We start from the raw sequence: 24602 nt of genomic DNA on the forward strand, positions 1-24602 counted from the left end.
CCCAATCAAAGTAAGTCGCTATATTAAAGGACCCATTACCATTCACATGAGCTCATGGGAATCTCATGAAGCTGGCTGACAAAATGCAAAGTCAACTGACAAATCTAAAATATAAATGTATTTTGATTTAAAACTTTTGGTTACTACATGATGCTGTGATATTTCATATTTTGACATACCATAATTCCCCGTTTATAACCCACACCATGTGTATAATGGACATTATTTTTATCGCTTTGTGTGTATACAAACCTGTGTATATATCACACCTGGTTAGGGTTTTCCTGGAGAATTACAGCGCATATATTGAACATCTGTCATAGGCTGCAACCAAAATTTATTTGCTGAAGAATAAAATATGTTTTTGAAAACACTAACGTATCATATTTGCAACCTGAGTTTCTGAGACCTACGTCTTCAAACAATCTGAACAAAAATGTAAGCTTGTGCATTAGCCACGCCCATATTTACCACTGTGGTTGAATATCTGTCTATAAGCTGTAGTTTATGAATGGGAAATTACGGTATTTACTATTATTCTGCAATGTGGAAAATGGTAAAAGGAAATTGTCTTGAATGAGTAGATATGTCCAAACCCTTTGGTATATTATCTTATAAAGGGGTAAAATGTTGCTTTAAATGTTTGTTTTTCTGCACAACCTAACTGAATAATACTCTACCAACTTCTGGAATGATGATCATATATTACTGGAATATTAGTCAGGATGAACCTAAGACCTGTTAGAATCCTATTCTGCTGTATCTTTGGTAATACAATCTAAGCAGTTTTCCGTCTGAACCAGAAAATTTTATTCAAGGGTTACTGCAGTATGCTAAACATGTAACAATTCTTTCGCTACATGTTGACAAGGTGTTGGGCAATCACTAGAGGGGTATATGGACCCATTGAGCATTTCTGAGTTGTCTCCCCAGAGTACAGAAAAACACTGTGAATTCACCCATTTAACAGGTCAAATATTCACGCTCTTAAATTTCATTTGATCATAAATTCATCAATCCCTGTCCATCTTAAACATTCCCATAACATGATGCTGCCATCACAATAATTGAAACTGCGGAGTGGTCCAAGTGATTTCCATTTGCTTTGGTCAAGTGAATTTTAATTCACTGGCCCGAGTGATAAAGTAAGAAGGAAGTCTGTTAAAGTAAGAAGGAAGTCTGTTAACCTCATTGAAATTGTCAAGCTCATACAGAAACACACTATTCTAAAAAAAGTTATCTAATTTTGTCAAAATGTAATGACACACTAATCTAATCTACAAAACAGCAAAGGTTTGGTTCAAATTCACTCCAACACTATTTGAAACCCTGTGTATTTTCAGTCATTTTGGTGGCTGCATTGTGTTATGGGTATACCTGTAATTGACACTGGCTGAGTAGTTTGGATTAAATATATGAAAGGAACAAATCCTGGATAAAAAGTTCAAGGAAAAACTGCTTCCATCTTCCAAAAACCTAACCCTTGTAGTTTTATTTTTCAGCAAGACAAGCACATTATTATGTCTAAACCATCAGTATGGATTTCAAAGAGGTGTTCAGTATTCCTGAGTGGTCCTCTCAGTCCTCATTTCAATTATTTTGAAAATCAGAGACACAGTTTGAATATTTCTGACTATAAATCCTAATCCGATTGGATGATCTTGAGCGATTTTGACAAACTATGGGCACAATTGTTGCCCTTAGAGGTAAAATATTATTTAAAAGGAGTACACTGTACTGGCTGAAAAAGGGGCCTCTGTCACCTGTTAAGTCTGGGGTATGAATTTTTTAATTCTTAATTAATTTCTTAAAAGATTTTAAGGCAGGTAAATGTAAGTACTGTGCAAAGGGTGTGCGCCATCCATTGGTTATGAATATTAAATGGAAGTAGTAAATAAATTAAACACTGAAAAAATGTGGTTCCACAGACACTGCTTCAGTCAAGTGTGTCTTTGAGCTCTGAGACTGAGCAGGCCCTGGAGGATGAGAACCGCTCCCTGAAGTCCCAGCTGGAGGAGACCAGACGAGGAGCCTCCCGTCTGGGCAAGGAGAGGGACGAGCTGAGCCATCGGCTGGAAGAAAGGGAACTTGAGAGAGATGCGTTGCGTAGGGGCAAAAGTGACCTGGAAGAACAAAAGAGACTGCTTGACCGGGCCCTGGAGAAAATCAACAAGGAGGTGTGTGTCATCTGCCTGTTATTATTATTATTTAGTTTTTATTTAACTACCATGGCATGTGTGGATTTAAGATTTCAAAATGGAATTAATGAAATCAATTTCAGCAATTGCAAGTTTTTTGAACCCCCCTTCCCCTCAGATGGAGGTGATGTTGGCGGATTCCCATCAGTCAGTACAGGCTCTGCAGAGCCAGCTGGATGAGTACAGGGAGCGTTCCAGGAGAGACTTACTGGAAGCCCAGCGCCAGGGGAAAGACAGGCTGGCAGAGCTACAGAGGGCCCAGGCCAACCTGAAAACACTGCAAGAAGAGGTGAAAGTAATAAGGGGGGAGAACAGAGAAAAAGGACTGGGAGGTTGTCCAAAGAAAATGTGAGATGGGGCAGAGTAAAATGGTAGCCACTACAGATGACCTGCAAAACAAGTGGGAAGTATAGTAGAAAGAATGGAATTTGGAGAGAACCTAATATAACAGGTGAAAAGTATAACACCAGATTTATTAGATTTGTACATTCTGTAAAACCTATGTTATCATGGGAGATTTGTGTGCATTTGAATTGTGGGAAATGTTCATGTTTGTTTATACTCCCTTTTAAATGTTCCATGGGAGCAATGCCTGTTTGGAGGTACCAAAAAGAGATGACTAATTTATACCCATTGGGCAGAGCCCCATGTGTAGGCAGCACAGACCTCCTCTGAGTTCCAATTTTGACAGCCTGTCAGTGTGCCCCACACTCTAAGTGGATCAGCTGTCGTTGGGGTGTAGGACTGCTTCTCTTCTGGTGTCTATATGAGCTCCCTGGTCTTCTGTCTGTCATCTTTCAAGCACCAGAGCTTGTTTGAGCACAACTGTCCCTATTTATATTGTTCTCATACACCAACTGGAAAGTCCATTACGTCTCCCAGATTGGGGCTTCTAATTGGCTCAAACCACCACTCTTGTTGTGGAATCCTCCTTTTTGATATCCACAGCAACCCTTGTTGGGGGCTGTTCCCGCTCTTAACCTTCTGCCAGTTGTTGCTCATCTCCTCTGTCGTCCCTTTAGGGTTTCCTCTTCTATGGTTGCTTTTAAGGTGTTCAGCTCTGCTGAAATCCACATTCCGTCTTTAAAAGCCCTCATCTGTGATATTGTCCATGTGTCACACCCCTGCAGTGTAAACAAGGGTGGTTTGAAACCTGAATACACATTTAGTAAAGTAGTATGTGGTATGAGATTGTGTGGATAAAAAATAAAATTCTGTTCTAGTTGCTTTGCATCCCGTTTATAATAGCAGTAAAACACTTTGGGAGTACAATGGCTATGGGCTGTATACAGGTGTTGCCTTGTGTGTCGGAACTGCCCTTAGTTGTGCATATTTTTTTATATCTAATCAATGAGTTTGGTTTAAATGAAATCAGAAATCAAAACCGCTTCTTTTCCTGCAATGTTTGTAAATAAAGCAAGTGCAAATATGCACTCAACAGCCTCAACATGGTTTAAAATATTTTATATTATGGATGGACATTCCTTTCATCAAATTCTCTATGAATTCCAGAGTGGGTACAGTTGTCCGGCACCAACCTTTGCTTTGACAGACTGGGTCAAGGGGAGCGCTTTACTCAACCCTTATAACAATATTATGTCCCTTTTCCCATTATCCAACCAGTGAGCCTCTCTTTTTGTTGCCTCAGGTGTCACGTCTGAAGAAGGAGCTCCTCGCATGTGGGGAGGAGAGAGACAGCGCCCAGCTGGAGAGAGACTTGCTCAGCAGCCGCTTCAAACACCTGGAGAGTGAACTGGAATCTGAGAAGAGCTCTCAAGTAGACCGCAACAGAGAAATCCGAGGTTTGGAGGTGAGCAGTTAACTGTTGTTTTTCATTTTTTGTATGTGATGGTTATAAAAAAAATATTTTTATAATGAAAATAATTGTTTATATTGTTATCAAAATATATATGACACATGGATGTTATTTTTATGAGTTACTTTGAATTTAGTGATGGATTCCATTTGTTTTGGATTCACATCTGTTGAAATTATGGTGACAGTTAGACTTCCTGGATGCCAATTATTGGTGTGGCAGGAATACAAAAATGTCAGGTGGTAATTGTCACTAACAATTCCCTGTTAACGATGTGTTCCGTGACTAATTGTGGTTCATAAAAAATATTTCCCATTTTAGGTATGGTTGTAATCAGTGGTTAAATTAGGATTTTGGCAGTGTGGGTGCTCTATATTTTAGGTGTTGAGGGAACTCAAATGTGTGAGGGAGACATCCCTCACTTAAATACATCACTCACTCATTGGCAAAACAATAGGATAACTATGCAATTATAAGTAGAGTTAATTAACTATATTGTCAGTTTTAAAATGTAATATTTAATATAGTAAGCCACCCAAATATACTGTAAGTTGTTTAGTTATGTTTGGAAATATTTGGACACTGACACAATTTTCACAATGGATTTGAAATGAAACAACCAAGATGCATTTCAAGGGATTGAACGAAAATATTGTACGAAACGTTTAGGAATTGCAACAATTTTCATACATAGTCCACTTATTTCAGAGGCTCAAATGTAATTGGACTAATTAACACAATCATGAATAAAATGTTCATTTTTAATACTTAGTCGAGAATCCTTTGCAGGCAATGGCTGCTTGAAGTCTGGAATGCATGGACATCACCAAACACTGGGTTTCCTCCTTAATGATGCTTTGCCAGGCCTTTACTGCAGTTGTCTCTAGACTGATAGTAGATTCCATGAAAGCTGTAAGGCTAACAGTGTGGTTAAGTTTAAGCGCTCAGTCATAGACACTTGACAGTGTTTTTAATCTGCATTTAAAAATGTATATGTTTGGGGCATGTCTCAAATATTCTGGTAGTTTATTCCTGTTGTATGCAGCATAACTGCTAAATGCAGTTTGGACTCTGGGCTCTACTACCGGACCTTAGTTCATGGATCTAAGAGCCCTGCTCGGTATATAATCTTCAAATATATCTGTAATGTATTTGGGGCCTAAACCATTCAGTGATTTATAGACTAAAAGCAACACTTTCAAATCTATTCTGTAACTGACTGGAATCCAGTGAAAAGATTTAAGAGTCTGAGTGATGTGCTCTTTTCTCTTGGTCCTGGTTAACATTCTTGCAGCAGCATTCTGAATGAGCTGCAGCTGTTTTACAGTATTTTTGGGGAGTTCAGTTAAGAGCCCTTTACAGTAGCCTATTACACACTACTGGAAATAAAAGAATGGGTGAGCTTTTCGTGGTCTTTTTGGGAGACCAAGCTGTCGATTCTGGCTATATTTATAAGATGATAGAATGTTGTTTTGGTAACCACTTTGATAGACTCAAATCTCACGTTCTTCAGTCATATCAAAACACCAAGATTACGAACTTGGTCCCTGGTTTTTAGGGCCTGAGAATCCAGGTCTTTACTACTATTATTTATTTTATTTTTCTTTCCAAACACAATCTCTGTTTTCTCTTGTTTTAATTGTAGACAATTTTGATTCATCCAGGAATTTACAATGAGGAACATTTTTTTTTGATCCCCTGCTGATTTTGGTTCAAGGTTCAAAAGATTTTTGTCATTTGCAATAACAAGTTACAGCAATGAAATGCTTGGTTTTCCTACTCCCGACAGTGCAGTTAAAAGTTAAAAAGTTATTAGAATTTAGAAAAACAAGAGAACACAATCAATCAGTAATAACACTATACGAAAAACACACATCAATAATAATAACTATACAACTTTACAACCGTAGTGCAATGTAAAGGTGACAGGTGTACATGATATAAAGTAACAGTTATGCATGGACTATTGATGGAAGGTTCCCTAGTTGAGCAGCCTGTGTAAAGAAGCTGTCCCGTAGCCTGTTTGTTTTGGACGGAATACTCCTGTACATTCTGCCTGACGGCAGCTTGGTCAACAGTCCGTGGCATGGGTGGCTGGGATCTGTAATGATCCGTTTGCTCCTCCTCCTACACCTCTCTGTGTAGAGATCCTGCAGGGATGGCAAGTCAGACCTTGTGATGTGCTCTGCTGTTTTTATCACCCTCTGAAGTGCTTTACGGTTGAGGGCGGTGCAGCTGCCATACCAGGCAGTGACACAACCGGTCACGATACTCTTGATAGTGCATCTGTAGAAGTTTGACAGTATCCTGGAATCCATGCCAAATCTCCTTAATCAGCGTAGGAAGAAGAGCCGTTTCCTGGCCTCCTTCACCAGGACGTTAGAGTGATGAGATCAGGTCAAGTCATCACTGATGTTGACCCCGAGGAACCTGATGTTGTGAACTCTCCCTACTGCAGACCCATTGATGTGTATTGGGGCTCCCCGCTGCTGCTTCCTGTGATCAACAATCATCTCCTTCGTTTTACTGATATTGAGCTGGAGGTTGTTATCCTGACACCACAAAATCAGTGACCTTACTTAGTCTCTTTTGGCTGACTTGTCATTGTCAGAGATCAGACCTATGATGGTGGTGTCGTCAGCAAACTTAACGATGGTGTTGGAGACGTGAGTTGCCAGGCAGTCGTGGGTGAAGAGAGTACAGGAGCGGGCTCAACACAGCCCTGGGGGGAATCCGTACTGAGAGTCAGTGTGGAGGAGGTGGCGTTGCCCATCCGCACCACCTAGGGTCTGCCCGTCAGGAAGTTCAGGATCCATCTGCACATAGTGGGGTCGAGAACCAGATCCCGGAGCTTAACCGCCAGTTTGTGGGGCACAATGGTGTTGAAGGCTGTGCTATAGTCAACAGCATTCTCACGTGTGTTCCAGATAAGAGCGTGGAGGGTCAGAGCGATGGCGTCCTATGTGGATCTGTTTTGTCTGTAGGCAAACCATAGCGGGTCAAGTGTTACAGGCATGGAGTCAGTGATGTGTGTTTTTAACTAGCTGCTCAAAGCATTTCATGATGATTGGTGTGAGTGCTACAGGGCGGTAGTCATTCATGCAGAGGACTTGTTGCTTTTTAGGCACAGGAAAAATGATGGACATTTTGAAGCAGGTGGGGACCACTGACTGACGTAGCCATAGGTTGAAGATATCAGTGAAGACATCAGCCAGTTGGTCAGCACAGACCTTGAGAACAAGGCCTGAGATGTTATCTGGTCCAGGAGCCTTGCGGGTGTTAATCCTTTTTATGGCTTTACAGACGTCTGACCTGGTAATTTGAAAAGTCCATTTGAGTATCTATGCCAGGGATGATTTTTACAAAGCGAGCATAGAAAGAGTTCAGTTCCTCTTGGAGAGAAGCCGACACTTCCCCCACACCTGTATTGCCTTTATAGTCAGTGATGGTTCACAGACCACTCCACATGTTCCTGGTATTGGAGCCCTGGTAGAGAGATTCTACTTTTACTCTGTATTTACTTTTTGCAGTTTTTATTGCCTTCCTGAAATCATACCGGGATTTCTTATAATTGTCCATGCTGCTGTCCATGCTTTTAGCATGGCACGGATACCACTGTTGACCCATGTTTTTTGATTAGGAAATTATTTTGTAGTTGTACGTGGTACAACGTCCTCAATATGTTTGCTAACATTTCCCAGTCTATGGTGAGGAAACAGTCACGTAAATTGGCGTCGTATTTGTCCGTCCATCATTGAATGGACCTCGTCACTGGCTTCTCTTGTTTGAGCCTCTGGCTGTAAGCAGGGAGCAACAGTATCGGCGCGTGGTCTGATTTGCTAAAAGCAGGACGGGGGAGCGCCTTATATCCGTGGAGAAATGGAAATGTCAGTTCGCCCACTGACAAGAGACAGAACAACAAAACAAAAAACTGAAAAAAAAAAAATTGAGTGAAGTAAGTATTCAACAGCTCTCAATCAGATATATTTCTGGCTCCCATGTGTCTTTTATACAGGTAACGAGCTGGGATTAGTAGCACACTCTTAAAGGAAGTGCTCCTAATCTCAGTTTGTTACCTGTATAAAAGACACCTGTCCACAGAAGCAATCAATCAGATTCCAAACTCTCCACCATGGCCAAGACCAAAGAGCTGTCCAAGGATGTCGGACAAGATTGTAGACCTACACAAGGCTGGAATGGGCTACAAGACCATCACCAAGTAGCTTGGTGAGAAGGTGACAACAGTTGGTGCGATTATTAGAAAATGTTAGTAACAAAAGAACTGTCAATCTCCCTCGATCTGGGGCTCCATGCAAGATCTCACCTTGTGGAGTTGCAATGATCATGAGAACGTTGAGGAATCAGCCCAGAACTACAAGGGAGGATCTTGTCAATGATCTCAAGGCAGCTGGGACCATAGTCACCAAGAAAACAATTGGTAACACACTACGCCGTGAAGGACTGAAATCCTGCAGGGCCCATAAGGTCCCCCTGCTCAAGAAAGCACATGTACAGGCCCGTCTAAAGTTTGCCAATGAACATCTGAATGATTTATAGGAGAACTGGGTGAAAGTGTTGTGGTCAGCTGAGACCAAAATCAAGCTCTTTGGCATCAAATCAACTCGCCATGTTTGGAGGAGGAAGAATGCTGCCTATCACCCCAAGAACACCATCCCCACCTATCTGCAAAGAGGAGTGGGACAAAATCCTGGTGGGAAACTACAAGAAATGTCTGACCTCTGTGATTGCCAACAAGGGATTTGCCACCAAGTACTAAGTCATGTTTTGCAGAGGGGTCGAATACTTATTTCACTCATTAAAATGGAAGTCAATTTATAATATTTTTGACGTGTTTTTCTGGATTCTTTAAATTTTTATTATTCTGTCTCTCACTGTTCAAATAAACCTACCAATAAAATTATAGACTGATCATTTCTTTTTCAGTGGGCAAACATACAAAATCAGCAGGGGATAAAAAAAAAATCCCTCACTGTATGTGCTCTGTACAGTGACACAGTGTCTTTTGAGCTGTAGTCATGTGGTTTGAGAGCCATATTTGAGTGTCATCTGCCTAGCTATGGTAGTTAATGTTGTTTTGTAGAATTTGGCCCAGAGGTAGAGATTGAACAGAAGTGGTCCGAGAACTGATCCTTGGGGAATTCCGCATGTCATAGCCACCCTAGATTTCTCCCATCCAGAACTCTCTCCTTCATTTGGAACAAAATGTTACCCTGGCTGCACAGTGACATCTAATGAGGTTGCAGTGAAGGCCCAAGGGATCAGAGGGAAAGCTCTTGCAATCATAGACACAGTGAAGAGGGAGATACAGACGCCCCATTGACATCCCTTTCAGACCACAACAAGAGTATACTTGAATAAAGCAAAACCACAAACTATCATAGCCAAACTACAGGTAATTAATAAAGCTATAGTTTGAGGGAAAACGGTACTGAAAACTATCAAAGTACACAATCTGAAATCAAATCTCAATTAAACCAGTTCCTATCTAAATCATTACCATTATAATGTTTTAGGGTGTTCATTTAGCAATGGAGTACCTAAACAACATCTTTGACACATTTTAATTCTTATCAAAACTCAAAACCAAAAAGGGCCAGTAACAATGAGAGGTGTTTCGATATTGAATGTGGAAACATAAGGACAGAATTTAAGAAACCTAGCAAATTCCAAACTTTGAGATCCGGGCAACCATGAAACACACCATTATTGTGAAACACTTAAAAAAATACAGACATACACTAAGAATAAAGAAGGAACAATTCACCAGGAACCAGATCTCTAAGAGTCCTTAGAGTCAAAATGCTTCTGGGAAAAACTCTAACATGAAGGATTATCTATCCAAAATGTGTGGATAAACCACTTCTCCAAACATTTTAGTTATGTAAATAACTAATTCATGACACTTTAAACGCATTAAATTAATAATGACGTTAAACACACGGCTATTAAAAATGACCAATACCAGATGGATTTTCCAGTCACATTAAAAGAACTATAGGACAAAATACAAAGCCTACAAACACAAACCGCCAGTGGTGTAGATGACATTCAATAATTGTACACAGACCACATTTGAATTGGTCATCTATATGCTCAGGTATATTCCCTAGCACCTGGAACAGATCTGATGACACCAATCCATAAAGGTGGAGACAAATCTTTCCCCAATAATTATAATAGAATCTGTGTAAACAGACATTTGTGGCATCATTTAACAGACTCCAGAACTTTCTTAATGGACGCAACATCCTGAGTAAAAGCTAAATTGGCTTTCAACAAAATTGCCATACAGCAGAGCATATACCCGGCACACTGTCAAATAGATTAACCAAAATATAATCAGTATTCTCATGTTTTGTTAACTTAAATAAGCATTTGACTCAATTTGGCACAAGACTGATTAGATTCAACGTTGTCATTGTACAAGTACAGTACAACAAAATGCAGTTAGCATCTAACCAGAAGTGCAAATAGAAGAGGGCAGAACATATACATATACTTAATACTTGTAAATGACAAATGGAATGTGAAGACGTGCATGAAGGCAAATGCAGTACAGACGGCAATTCTAAATGTGCAGGAAATGTATGTACCAGTGGGGGATATAATTTTGTGGGTACAAATGGCAATTCTAAATGGCATTTTAGATGTGAAAGTTATAGAAGTAAGGTAGCATGTGCAACTGGAATGCAGGGATAGTAGCAAAGTCCCAGAGGTAGCCATCTATATGTAACAACTGAGAAATGCATGTACAATAGCAATTTTAAATGTGCATTGAGCACAAACCGAAGGTCCAAGGTGGCATGTGCAACTGAAATGCAGGGATGGCTGCAATGAGGTTCCGAGGTAGACACGTACCTTTAACAATTGAAAACTACCTTATCGGACTTTGCAAGGCAGTGTCAAAGTCCAGTATTACAAAGAGTACTACAAATGTGCACAGACTTATTTTTTTTTCTAATCTGTACCCTCATCTTTTCTACACTGCTCAAAACGATTAAGGGGACACTAAAGGAACCCGAAATCCAGTTCCTTGAACACTTAAGTAATCGAGTCTCTGTGAATTAAATATATTAAAGATCAAAATATTTACCGTACATTCTCTAATTTGTTGAGAACAAAATGACGTGTCAATGGAAACCAAAAACGCCAACTGATTGAGAGGTTGATTCAAACTTGCACCGAAAATCTATGTAAACCATTGTATTCAGGTCTGGGAAATGTGAGGGCCAGTCAATGGTCTCAATGCCTTCGTCATCCAGGAACTGCCTACACACTGGTCACATAACAACAGTCAGGGTACCGTTGGCTAGCATGTGGAGGTCTGTGTGACCCTCCAAAGATATGCCAACCCAGACCATCACAGACGCACCGACAAACTGATCATGCTGGATGATGTTGCTGGCAGCCTAACATTCACCACGATGTCTCCAGATTCTTTCACGTCTGTCACATGCTCAGTGTGAACTCCCTCTCATTTGTGAAGAGAACAGGGCGCCAATGGTGTACCTGCCAATTCTGGTGTTTTCTGGCAAATGCCAATCAAGCTGCACTGTCTTGGGCTGTGAGCACCGGTCCTACTAGAGGATGTTGGGTCCTCGTGCCACCCTCATGGAGTCTGTTTCTGACAGTTTGGTCAGAAATATGCACACCAATAGCTTGTCATTTTGTTCCTCCTTGCACAAAGGAGCAGATAGCGGTCCTGCTGCTGGGTTGATGCGCTTCTACGGCCCTGTCCAGTTCTCCTTGTGTAATGGCCCGTCTCCTGGTGTCGCCTCCATGCTCTTGACACTGTACTGGAAGACAACAGCAAACCTTGAGACCCTAACAGCAAACCTTGAGACAGGAAACCTTCTTGTGACGGCACGTATGGATGTGCCATCCTGGAAGAGCTGGACTGCCTGTGCAACCTCAATGGGCTGCAAGTACCGCCTCATGCTACCAGTAGTGACATCAAAACTAGCAAAACACAAACCTAGAGAAGAATCCGTCAGGAAGGATAAGGAGAGAGCAATTGTCTGTGGAACCACCGCCGCCAGCTGGGCCCCAGCTTATTTAAGATGGACCAAGGCAAAGTGGAAAACTCCTGTGGTTTGACAAATCAAAATTTGAGGTTATTTTTGGAAGTCATGGGCACCGCATCCATCCATCCATCATCTTCCGCTTATCCGGAGCCGGGTCGCAGGGGCAGCAGTCTAAGCAGGGATGCCCAGACTTCCCTCTCCCCAGACACTTCCTCTAGCTCTTCCGGGGGGACACAGAGGCGTTCCCAGGCCAGCCGGGAGACATAGTCCTAGGTCTTCCCTGGGGTCTCCTCCCGGTGGGACGGGAAGGCGTTCCGGAGGCATCCGAAACAGGTGCCCAAGCCACCTCAGCTGACTCCTCTCGATGTGGAGGAGCAGCGGCTCTACTCTGAGCTCCTCCCGGGTGACCGAGCTTCTCACCCTATCTCTAAGGGATCGCCCAGCCACCCTGCGGAGAAAGCTCATTTCGGCCGCCTGTCTCCGGGATCTTGTCCTTTCGGTCATGACCCAAAGCTCATGACCATAGGTGAGAGTAGGAACGTAGATTGACCGGTAAATTCTTCACCACGACAGACCGATACATTGACTGCATTAATGCAGAAGCTGCACCGATCCGTCTGTCAATCTCCCGTTCCATCCTTCCCTCACTCGTGAACAAGACCCCTAGATATTTAAACTCCTCCACTTGAGGCGGGCACTCTCCACCAACCTGAAGTGGGCAAGCCACCCTTTTTCCCGACTGAGGACCATGGCCTTGGATTTGGAGGTACTGATTTTCATCCCCACCGCTTCACACTCTGCTGCAAACCGTCCCAGTGCATGCTGAAGGTCCTGGTTAGAAGGGGCCAACACGACAACATCATCCTCAAAGAGCAGAGACGAAATTGTGTGGTCCCCAAACCTGACACCCTCCGGCCCCTGGCTGCGCCTAGAAATTCTGTCCATAAAAATTACGAACAGAACCGGCGACAAAGGGCAGCCCTGCCGGAGTCCAACATGCACTGGGAACAAGTCTGACTTACTGCCGGCAATGCGGACCAAGCTCCTGCTTCGGTCGTACAGGGACCTGACAGCCCTTAGCAAAGGACCCAGGACCCCATATTGCCGAAGCACTCTCCACAGGATGCCGCGAGGGACACAGTTGAATGCCTTCTCCAAATCCACAAAACACATGTGGATTTGTTGGGCAAACTCCCATGAACCCTCCAACACCCCGTAGAGGGTATAGAGCAGGTCCAGTGTTCCACGGCCCGGACGAAAACCACACTGTTCCTCCTGAATCCGAGGTTCTACTATCGGCTGTATTCTCCTCTCCAGAACCCTGGCATAGACTTTCCCGGGGAGGCTGAGAAGTGTGATCCCCCTATAGTTGGAACACACCCTCCGGTCCTCCTTAAAAAGAGGGACCACCACCCGTCTGCCATCCCAGAGGCACTGTCCCCGACCGCCACACGATGTTGCACAGGCGTGTCAACCAAGACAGCCCCACAACATCCAGAGACTTGAGGTACTCAGGGCGGATCTCATCCACCCCCGGTGCCTTGCCACCAAGGAGTTTCTTGACCACCACTGTGACTTCAGCCCCGGGTGATGGACGAGTCCACCTCTGAGCCCTCATCCTCTGCTTCCTCAATGGAAGACGTGACAGCGGGATTGAGGAGATCCTCAAAGTACTCCTTCCACTGCCCGATGACATCCCCAGTTGAGGTCAACAGCTGCCCACCTCTACTGTAAACAGCGTTGGTAGGGCACTGTTTCCCTCTCCTGAGGCACCGGATGGTTTGCCAGAATCTCTTCGAGGCCAGCCGATAGTCCTTCTCTATGGACTCACCGAACTCCTCCCAGGCCCGAGTTTTTGCCTCCACAACTACCCGGGCTGCAGCCCACTTGGCCTGTCGGTACCCGTCAGCTGCCTCAGGAGTCCCATAAGCCAACCAGGCCTGATAGGACTCCTCCTTCAGCTTGACCGCATCCCTTACTTCCGGTTTCCACCACCGGGTTCGGGGATTGCCGCCTCGACAGGCACCGGAGACCTTACGGCCATAGCTCCGATCGGCCGCTTCGACGATGGCGGTGGAGAACATGGTCCACTCGGACTCAATATCTCCAGCCTCCCTCGGGATCCAGTCGAAGCTCTGCCGGAGGTGGGAGTTAAAGATCTCTCTGACAGGAGACTCGGCCAGACGTTCCCAGCAGACCCTTACAGTACGCTTGAGCCTGCTGAGTCTGTCCAGCATCCTCCCCCGCCATCGGATCCAACTCACCACCAGGTGGTGATCAGTTGACATCTCCGCCCCTCTCTTCACCCGAGTGTCCAAGACATACGGCCGCAGGTCAGATGAGACGACAACAAAGTCGATCATCAACCTGCGGCCTAGGGTGTCCTGGTGCCACGTGCACTGATGGACACCCTTATGCTTGAACATGGTGTTCGTTATGGACAAACTGTGACTAGCACAGAAGTCCAATAACTGAACACCACTCGGGTTCAGATCAGGGGGGCCGTTCCTCCCAATCACGCCCCTCCAGCTGTCACTCGTTGCCCACGTGGGCGTTGAAGTCCCCCAGTAGAACGATTGAGTCCCCAGTCAGAGCACTTTCCAGCACCCCTCCCAGAGACTCCAAGAAGGTCGGGTACTCTGCACTGCCGTTCGGCCCGTAGGCACAAACAACAGTGAGAGACCTATCCTCGACCCGTAGGTGCAGGGAAACGACCCTCTCGATCACCGGGGTAAACTCCATCACATGGCGACAGAGCTGGGGAGCTATAAGCAAACCCACACCATGGGCAACTCCAGAGTGGTGAAGAGTCCATCCTCTCTCAAGGAGTGTGGTTCCAGAGCCCAAGCCGTGCGTAGAGATGATCCCGACTACCTCTAATCGGAACCTCTCAACCTCACGCACGATCTCAGGCTCCTTCCCCGCCAGCGAGGTGACGTTCCAGGTCCCTCGAGCTAGTTTGCGTGTCCAGAGATTGGGTTGTCTAGGCCCCTGCCTTCGACTGCTGCCCGATCCTCTTCGCACCGGCCCCTTATGGTCCCTCCCGTGGGTGGTGAGCCCACGGGAAGGCGGCCCCACGTCACCCGTTCGGGCTGAGCCCGGCCGGGCCCCATGGGGAAAGGCCCGGCCACCAGGCACTCGCATACGAGCCCCAACCCCGGGCCTGGCTCCAGGGTGGGGCCCCAGCTGCGCCATACCGGGCGACGTCACGGAACTCAAAATTGTACACATCATTAAGGGGGTTTTGAACCGCTCTTAGTCTGACCCGTCGCCTAAGACCTGTTTGCCTTGGGAGACCCTACCAGGGGCATGTAGCCCCAGACAACATAGCTCCTAGGGTCACTCGGGTACTCAAACCCCTCCACCACGTTAAGGTGGCAGTTCATGGAGGGGGGGCACCGCATCCTCTGGCTTAATGAGGAGAGGGACCATCTGGCTTATCAACACACTGTTCAAAAGCCAGCATCTGTGATTGTATGGGGGTGTGTTAGTGCACATGGCATGTGTGACTTGCACATCTGTCAAGGCACCATTAATATTTAACAATATATATACAGGTTTTGGAGCAACATATGCTGACAACCAGACACTTTTTCAGGGAAGGCTTTGCTTTTTTCAGCAAGACAATGCCGAACCACATTCTGCACATATTACAATAGCATGGCTCCGTAGTAAAAGGGGACTAAACAGCCCTACCTGCAGTCCAGTCCTCTCACCCATTGTAAACATTTGGTGCATTGTGAAATAAAAATAATAGGACAAAGGCGATCCCAACCTGTCTGGCAGCTGCAATCCTATATCAAGCAAGAATGGGAAAACATTTCACCTTCAAAACTACAGCGATTGGTCTCCTCAAACGCTTTTGATGCAACACAGTGTTAAACATGCCCCTGTCCCAACTTTGGCTGGCATCAAATTCACGATGGGCTTGTTTTTTTCTTAAAACAATACAACTTCTCAGTTTCTACATTTTGTATGTTGTCTTTGTACTATTTTACGTAAAAAATAGGGGAAAATCATTGCATTCTGTTTTTATTTGCATTTCATGCAGTGTCACAACCTTTTTAGAAACAGAGTTGTAGATATTCAATTAAAAATCAGCCGTTTCCAGTTAGTTATCATTGACAAGAATAAGCAATGTCTACACTGTATTTCTGATCGATTTTAATGGACTTTTCTTTCAAAAACAAGGACATTTCGAAGTGTCCCCAAACAGTATTGTGTGTGTGTGTGTGTGTGTGTGTATAAATTAATTGGAAAGACTCTTGATTGTGCTCTATGGATCTGAGATCTTGGTTCCATTAACAAACCAAGAGTTCACCAAAGGGGAGAAACACCCAATTGAAACCCTGAAAGCAGAATTGCAACACCCTATTAAAACCCTCAGTCAGTCATTTTATTTATCAAATGCACTGAACTACAGTATCATTCTGAACAATGAAATTCTTGTCATTGCAAACAACTAGGCAGTGAGAATTAAGATATATATAGATATATAGATATAGATACATAGATATAGATATAGCTAGATAGATAGATAGATATAGATATAGCAATAACAATGTAAAATAGCAGCAATTCTAGTGTGGAATGGGGAATATGAAGAAAATGGGTAGAAGTATTAAATATTATAAGTTGAATATGCAAACATGCATACATACTTTGAGGCCAACACAAAACCCCAAACAATGCCTGCACAGTGGGATTGTGACTTTATTCACTAATAATCCAAACCCAGAAAAGAGCCATAAAATTCCACCCCAATCTTAGTGACCTACAGTGTTTGCAATTTTTGGGAAGTATGCATCTCATTTTGTTGTAATTATTGGATGATGTTAGGAAGACTTGAGGTACTGATTCAAATGTTGCCCTATCACTTACACTCTAGATTGACGTAATCAACCTATAGTTAAGTTTTTCATTTGAATCGTGTGTGTGGGTGTGAGTGCTAGGGCAAAAACAAAAATGTGCTGGCTTTGAGGTCCTCCTGGCCAGGATTGGGAAACAGTGTTATAATGTATATAACAGATTACACAACTTTGGGGTATGTTTCAGTTTGACAGCGCCACTTTCACAACTAGGGGCCAAATAAAGAGGGAATTTGCTGAATACTTCTTTAATTAACAAACTAGTTTAGCATCTCCAGACCTCAAGCAGAAATATATATTTAAAAAAATGTATTTCAGAACAGAATAATCTGTTGTGCCATATGTTGAATAGTGTGAGCATATAGAGTTGTTATTGTGTGTTGAACAATGAAATAAAAAAACACTTGTGCTGAACTTGTTTTCTTAGAAATCTTGAAATTTTGTAGAAATCCAATCATGGGCTACTGTACTGTACAAATATTTTTTTGGTGCACAGCATTTGATGTTCACTCAGACAATTCTCAATGTTGTTGTTGTTTTTATATCTAAAATTAACTATGGGGAAATAAATTCTTTTTTTAACAATACAGTTTGTTGTAAAAACCCTCTATGCTCACTCTGAAAAAGCAGTGAAAGGGAGTGGGGATCAAAATGCTTGGTGGTGAAGTGTTGTTTAGCTTATGGTAATGTCAGTCTATTCATCATTTATATTTAGGAAGCCCCTATTCTGCAGGGTGGCTTACAGATCAATCTATGAAGCTCTCTTCCTGTGTCATGGAGAGTAGGTTTATAGCATTTCAGCATAACTTGTCCTGACAGTGTGTCTTATAGTTGAAAATCAACGGCAAATACTTAAATTGGATTAATTTAGCAGGAAACAATATACCAAATCAATCTTAAATCTGTGTGTTAGGACAAAGTGAAGACGTTGGAGATCGAACTGGAAGAGGAAAAGGGCAGCGTAGAACTTCTGAATGATCGTGTTGCCCGCAGTCGAGAACAGGTATTATTCTTTAGCATACAGTTATTCACAATTTCATACAGACTTGTTATCTCAGAAGATACTTTATGGCTTTTCTGTATGTATAGCAAGTTAGCTCATTTTCTCCTCCTTTGTCCTTTTCCTCCTTTCCCATCATCCCTCCTACATCAGACTGACCAGCTGCGTACCGACCTGATGAAGGAGCGCTCAACCATACATGACCTTGAGATGGACAAATGTGCTCTAGAGAGACAGGTGCAGATCAACTGTAAAGTGTCAAGTTGATTAAAGTTTGAAGTGTTGGGCCCAGTAAGTGAATGGTTACTGGTTCAAAACCAAGAGCCTGCAGTAAAAGATCTGTTGATGTGCCCTTGAACAAAGCACTTAATTGCTGCTGTAAGTTGATCTGGGTAAGAGCTTCTTGTCAGTAATGAAAATATAAATAAGGTGAATCCCTTTCACTTTTCCATTCTTTACCAAAAGGCCTCTTAAGTGTATTTCATCAAACAGTTTCAGAACTGTATTGTTTGGTTCCTACCCATCTTGATGTCTCCTCAGGTAAAAGAATTAAGGTCCCGTGTGGCAGACCTGGAGACACCGACCCGTCCCTCAGCTGGAATCACCATGTTGGAAAGCAAAGTCCAGGAGCTGGAAGATAGGCTACACAGTGAAGAGCGGTACATGCAGACACACACACATGCGTGCACACACATTAGTGTTTTGGACAATACACGAAGTATACAAACATACAGAGAACAATAGTATTGATTAGCAGTTGTCCTGATTTTGTTTATATAAGTATAGGTATCTAAATAGTTTAAATATCATTGTTATCGTATGAAAACCTTGCAATGATATTTTCCAATTGAGATTATTTATTGATGGATGTTCTGTACTCTGAACAATGTTATCAATCTAGCTCCTGGGATTTGTGTACAGAATATTAAAGTTAAAAAGTCAAAAGTAAAAAAAAAAAAACCTGTACGTTAATTGTGAATATTTTCTGACAGTTTTATGGAGATTTTTCTCTAACAGTGATGATATCATGTGTGACATTGAATGTTTGTGTTCAGGGAAAAGCTGAGTATCCAGTCCTCTCAGAGGAGGGTAGAGAGGAAGCTGAAAGACATTATTGTCACCCTGGACCAGGAGAGGAACCAGCACGCTGAGCAACGAGACCAGGTAAATGAGACATATGAGGTATTGACCAAAGGTATTCCATAAAGGTGGATTAGTAATTTTGCAAGCTATGTCAAATCAGAACTTGAACTGACTGAACCAAACCTGTTACCTACTAGGTTATGTTGATCTTATCCTGTCCTAATGTATAAAACGCAGGGCTTATCCACCAGACAGTTTCTATTCTGTCACTATTGCTTGTCCCTTATTGGTCCATGCATAAATATTTAGATCATTGAGCAGAATTTATTAACTTTTTTTTTTTTCTTCAAACACACTGAATCATTTATCTGGCCAACATACTCAATCTGTGCATGTCCAATTCAACCCAACACAGTTTTGCTTTGACTATACAAACTCGTTATTGCTTTGCACTTTATTTATTGTGAAGTAAAAATTTAAGGAATGCACACAAAAAAGTTATGCCACTACTGCTGCAAAACCCAGATTGGAAGCCTGGCTGAAAATAACAGGCAGCAAGTGAAGTGGCATTGTTATATTATCAAATAGGCCTATGCTCACGGTTGGTTTAAGTGTTTTTAATTTTTAAGAGAAGCACAGATTTCGTTCAGGTATAGGAGATACAAGGTATTGGCCAGGTCCATCAAATTAAACAGTATTGTCCACCTATAAAGACTAATAACATAGATATGACCAACAGAATGTATGTTCTGCTAAATGCCCAAATAAATTATTTTGCAACTGTCATCTGACGCCGCCTTCATCACGATATGCTCCGTCCTTCCAAATTTTCCATGGACATCTCCTTGCCTGTATCTGCTCCGCTACTCCTGGGTGAATCTCAAATTGCATGCTACGTACTACAAGTACGTACTTCGCAGATGATGGTAAAGAACATACTGTTTAATAGTACAGTAAGCTAGTATGCCAGTTTTGAGAACGATTGGGACAGACTACCTTGTCATGAAATTACATCTCAACACGCAACTTTGTCGCACATCATGCCAAGTTTGAATATTTAGCTAGACACCATTAAGCATTCTGTTAAACTGACTATAACGTTTCTTATTAAGCTCACCTCCACCACAAATAGCATATAAGACCCTTATGGCATTTGCCACTAGCCGTTTTAAAAGCTCATGTCTATTCCACTACTTGGACTACTTGCTAGCGAGGTTAACGATTCACTTTACACTACCAAAGCTATTCAATTTCATATCTCACAAGAACAATCTGTTTTCTTTCATACTTGAATGACATTGATGATGATGATGATGATGATGATGATGATGATGATGATGATGATCAATATAGGTGATTATAACAACTGACTTTTTTAGATAAGTGAAAAGACAAGAGAATCGTGGAAACCCCTACTCTTTTACTGCACAAGGGGCTCTGGTCTATATTAGCCCAAAAAGCATGCAAGGATGCATACTTTGAAAATCCACCAGAAATAGTAGACCATCCGGGCAACTATTTTCAGCGTACTACGGATTGAGACATAATCTTGTGTAGCCTACTAATTTGGCATACCATATAGTATACGTCCCCAATCTCGAGGTCATCCTGTCCATCCCCTCTGTCCTCAGCTATCCCTGCGTGTGAAGGCTCTGAAGCGTCAGCTGGATGAGAGCGAGGGGGAGGTGGAGCGGCTGGAGGCGGTCCGCCGGAAGGCTTTCAGGGACCTTGAGGAACAGCAGGAGTTGCAGGAGGCGTTGCAGGCCAAAGTAGCGGTGCTGGAGTCTGAGAAGTGAGTTTCCTGACACGCAGTGAGCGGGACAAAATATGTCACTTTAGCAACCTGCTATTGAAACTTCTAGTAAAACAAATGTTTTCCTCTTTATCCCATGGCAAAATTAGTAGAATACACCGCTCCCCTTAAAGTTACCCGTACCTCATCTAAACACTAGCACTATATACTAAATATTAAATGCCATATACTTGCAGAAGTATTGAGACACTAGATCAATTCATATTTTACTCAGTTGCAAATAGTACATTTGATCTATTTGAAACTCAATCTATTTATGTAAATGTACATTGTTTTTATGATTGGAAATATTTATGAGGAAAAATATAAATCAGGAAGTAAGTGACCTAACTGCAGTTTGGGAAAAGGCTTTGTGGTGTCATACTAACACTGCCAATGCCTCAGTGATCACCATGCCTGCTGTGAAGTATGATGGTGGCCGCCTCTTGCTGTGGGGATGCTTCTCATCTGCCAAGGCAGATTAAACTTGGGAGGAAATTAAACTTTCAGTAGGTCAATAATTTGAAGGCCAAAGGCACATTGGAGTGGCTCAAAAACCAAAAGGTGATTTGTCCTACAATAGCCCAGTCAACATCCTGATCTCAAACACAGTGTGAGAATCTGTGGCACCATTTATAAATTGTGGTCCACAAGCATCATCCAACCAACCTGAACAACTGGGTGCAAATATGCCAAGAACAATGGGCCATAAATCTGTCTGTACATAACTACAAAGGACATAAAGCTGTTGTTGCAGCAAAAGGTGGTTCTACCAAATATCTATAGGGTTGAATATATGCAAGCAACATATTTTGGTAAAACTTTTCTTAAATATAACTAAAGTCGCCTGACAATTTCCTTTGTACGGAGCAATGTACCATTTGTAATTTGGTAAAATTTGAGAATTAGTCAGGGGATTGAATACTTTTACAAGGCACTGTATGTTTTTGTACCAAATATAAATTAGACAGAGTTGTTCAGTGGTTAGAGCATCTGACCATTGAACAAAAAGTTGCTGCATTGAATCTCAAGCTAAATTAAATTTACAATTTTCGGCAGTTAACTTCCTCTCATCTGGTCAAAATTGGGGTTATCCTGTTTACCTGGTATAATAAGGGTAAAGAAAATGTGCTGTCAACATCAGTACCAGCAGGTGGCGCTTCAACATCAGTCCTGCACACATTGCTCCAACATAGAAATGTGCAATTTTAATTATTATTTTATTGGGGTCAAAACATTTTATTTTATTTTTTTTTACCATTTTGTTGTAACCCTAAACTGGCAAAACTGATCAGGGTCAGTTTAGGGTCTAGACTGCCAAAATGCATTAGCAGACTGAAACCGTTCTGGGATCAGAGGACCGTAACAACAGTTACATTTCAATATATAAAAAAAAATAGTGTGGGTGCAGATGTAAGCCTTTTAGAAACAGCAAGGGTGATGAAATGTTTTTGTTTCTTCCTCTTAGGCGGAAGGGGCAACAGACACGACGATCTGTTCTTGGCTCTTCCACCTTCAGCTCAGAGGATGAGGACAGTTTCTATGACAACAGCATTTCCTCCATCCTTACTGAAGCACAGCTACAGACAAGCAACTGCTGAAGTGGGAGGGGAATACTAAGAGAGAATAAGAAGCTTTTCTAGATTACAGAAAATGGAAAATTTTCTTTATCTGGTATGAGAAAGGCCTTCCAGACATGAAGGAAATGACGTAACACACCAAGCACTACCAAACTTCCTCTTTTTTTTGGTGGGGGGATTAATCTTTTTATTTCCCCCTGGGTAAAAACAAATGACTTTTTCTAGATTCATAGCAACATAAAGTGTCTTAAATGTCACTCTATTGCCTTTCTATAGCACTACTTAGGGAACAGGGTGCCATTTGGGATGAACAGGTACACTTGGAATCCCAGGGTTTTGTCTATCACTCAACTTGACTTTAACATTTTATAAGAACACATGCCTAAGGGTTATTGCACCTTGACATGTCACTGATATCTACTGTGGTGTAATGGACTCAACAAAATGGGGTGGCAGTGTAGTACATTGGGGTTTAAATGTAGTGCATAGTTTGGATACTTGGTAAGCTATTTCACACGCGCTTGCACACAATGCACTGTTAATTCTGATACATGCTCCTTTAGAATTGTGAAGTGGCAGGTATCGGACACTTGTTTCTAAGTAGTGTTATTTTCTGTACACTGTTGTTGTATCTACTTGGGCATGTAAAGCCGTACTGTATTTTTACTGGGGCTTCTAGGGCGAGCCAGGTGCTCACTTAAACTACTTTTCGGTTTTTTGGCCTAGTTTACACAGGTATCAGTTGAGGTCTTGTATTCACTAATTGGTCTTTTAACCTGTCAGAACAGCTGTGCAAAGAACTAATGTAAAAAGATCTCATCTGGTTAGTCAGAGAACCTGTTAATGAAAAAGGTCTGTATTGGGTGGCATATTTAAATGCAACCTAGGTGTCTAAATGAAGTGACGTTAACGTTTTTTGTTTGTAATCTTTGACTGTTCTGTGAAAAAGGGCTGTCTACTTTTGGCCCTGCACCTTTTCACTCTTCAAGCTTTATATACCAGGTATTGGGGACAATCAGCGACATTAGAGGTGTCACGCAATTGACTTGTATCTTGTTAGTTTTGTACTTGATTGGTTAATTTGGTATTGGTTAGGACCTCACCTTATCTCTGAGGCACACTATAAAGCAGGTTCAATGAGATGGCCAACAGACTTTGCTAAACCACTCAAAATATGTACAGATGTAATATTTCATTAAAAAAAAAAATTTGGTTTGGGTGTTGAGTCATTTTGACTGATCTACAAGAAAATATTTTTGTTATTTACAAATATTTAAAGTGGTAAGGTTGTCTGACACATCAATCTCTGTGGTATGCCCTTATACTTGTTTAGGTATTACTTGGGTACAAATTAAAAGACAAAAGTCAGCTGGCAGTCGGACCTCCAGGAATTCAGTTTGACACCTGAGCTACCTACTCACTGGTATGTAGCTTATCCTGGTTGAATCCTGGTCCATTATTCTCCTTCATATACCTTTCACCCATTTTCTGCTTCCAAGTGTTTCTTTATAGTTGTTTATAAGTATTTATCCTGCTTGGTCTGTGCATGTTTTCACTCAAATGCCTTAAACTTGTTACTGTAACTGTACTTTTTCTAGATGCTACTATTGTTGTTTTATATTATTAGAATATTTTCTCTGGATGCTGCTGCAACTTATATTGTGTTTTATTAGCTTGTCAGGGCATGAATCTGTTATACTGACAGAGGAATCTTAAGGCTTGACTGTAAGCAGTTGTATGTTTCTTCAACTCCTGCCTGCCTGCTTGCCTTTTTAGTGAATGCATAATCTTATATCAAAATGTTTCTTGAGTACATTTGCTGAGATTTTACCTTTTGATTGTAATGTGGTACTTTTCAGGTGTCTTTGTGGGGCAACTTTTCCCAGAATGTTTTACCAGCCTTTTGAATCTTTGTATCAAATAAAAATTGTTGGCCTTGTGTACAAGTATCTTTACAACATTGGCCTTAATTAGGTAATTCATTCTGTAATTATCTCTGGTGTTCATTCAGCAAATTCTAGTCAGAAAGCTATTTCCTTGAAAAAACTGTCAAACCAGTTTAATAATGTTTCTCCATGCATGCCCTTGGGTTTGATGCCAGTCTCAGTATTTGCCACTCTACCTTTGCACCCTACAGGGGTGCCATTTTTGCTTCCCTAAGGCCTAATATTAGGCTTTATGACAGACCTGGGATTTCGTATTGATCAGACTAAATAATCC

General features: G+C 42.2%; 1 protein-coding gene across 5 annotated transcripts in view; it reads left to right on the top strand.

The window, feature by feature from the left end:
- Window positions 1-24323, top strand: part of cgnb (cingulin b) — a 49865-nt gene extending 25542 nt beyond the window's left edge. For all 5 annotated transcript variants that reach the window (XM_020050452.3, XM_020050451.3, XM_020050454.3 and 2 more), the window contains 9 exons: window positions 1929-2177; window positions 2317-2487; window positions 3847-4008; window positions 17841-17930; window positions 18081-18164; window positions 18468-18586; window positions 18983-19091; window positions 20642-20802; window positions 22271-24323. In XM_020050452.3, coding sequence (XP_019906011.2) covers window positions 1929-2177; window positions 2317-2487; window positions 3847-4008; window positions 17841-17930; window positions 18081-18164; window positions 18468-18586; window positions 18983-19091; window positions 20642-20802; window positions 22271-22403 — 1278 coding nt within the window. In that variant the 3' untranslated portion in view covers window positions 22404-24323. The remainder of the gene's footprint in view (window positions 1-1928; window positions 2178-2316; window positions 2488-3846; window positions 4009-17840; window positions 17931-18080; window positions 18165-18467; window positions 18587-18982; window positions 19092-20641; window positions 20803-22270) is intronic.
- The last annotated feature ends 279 nt before the right edge of the window (window positions 24324-24602 follow it).

Source organism: Esox lucius, chromosome 10 (assembly GCF_011004845.1).
Source record: "Esox lucius isolate fEsoLuc1 chromosome 10, fEsoLuc1.pri, whole genome shotgun sequence".
Lineage (NCBI taxonomy): Eukaryota > Metazoa > Chordata > Actinopteri > Esociformes > Esocidae > Esox > Esox lucius.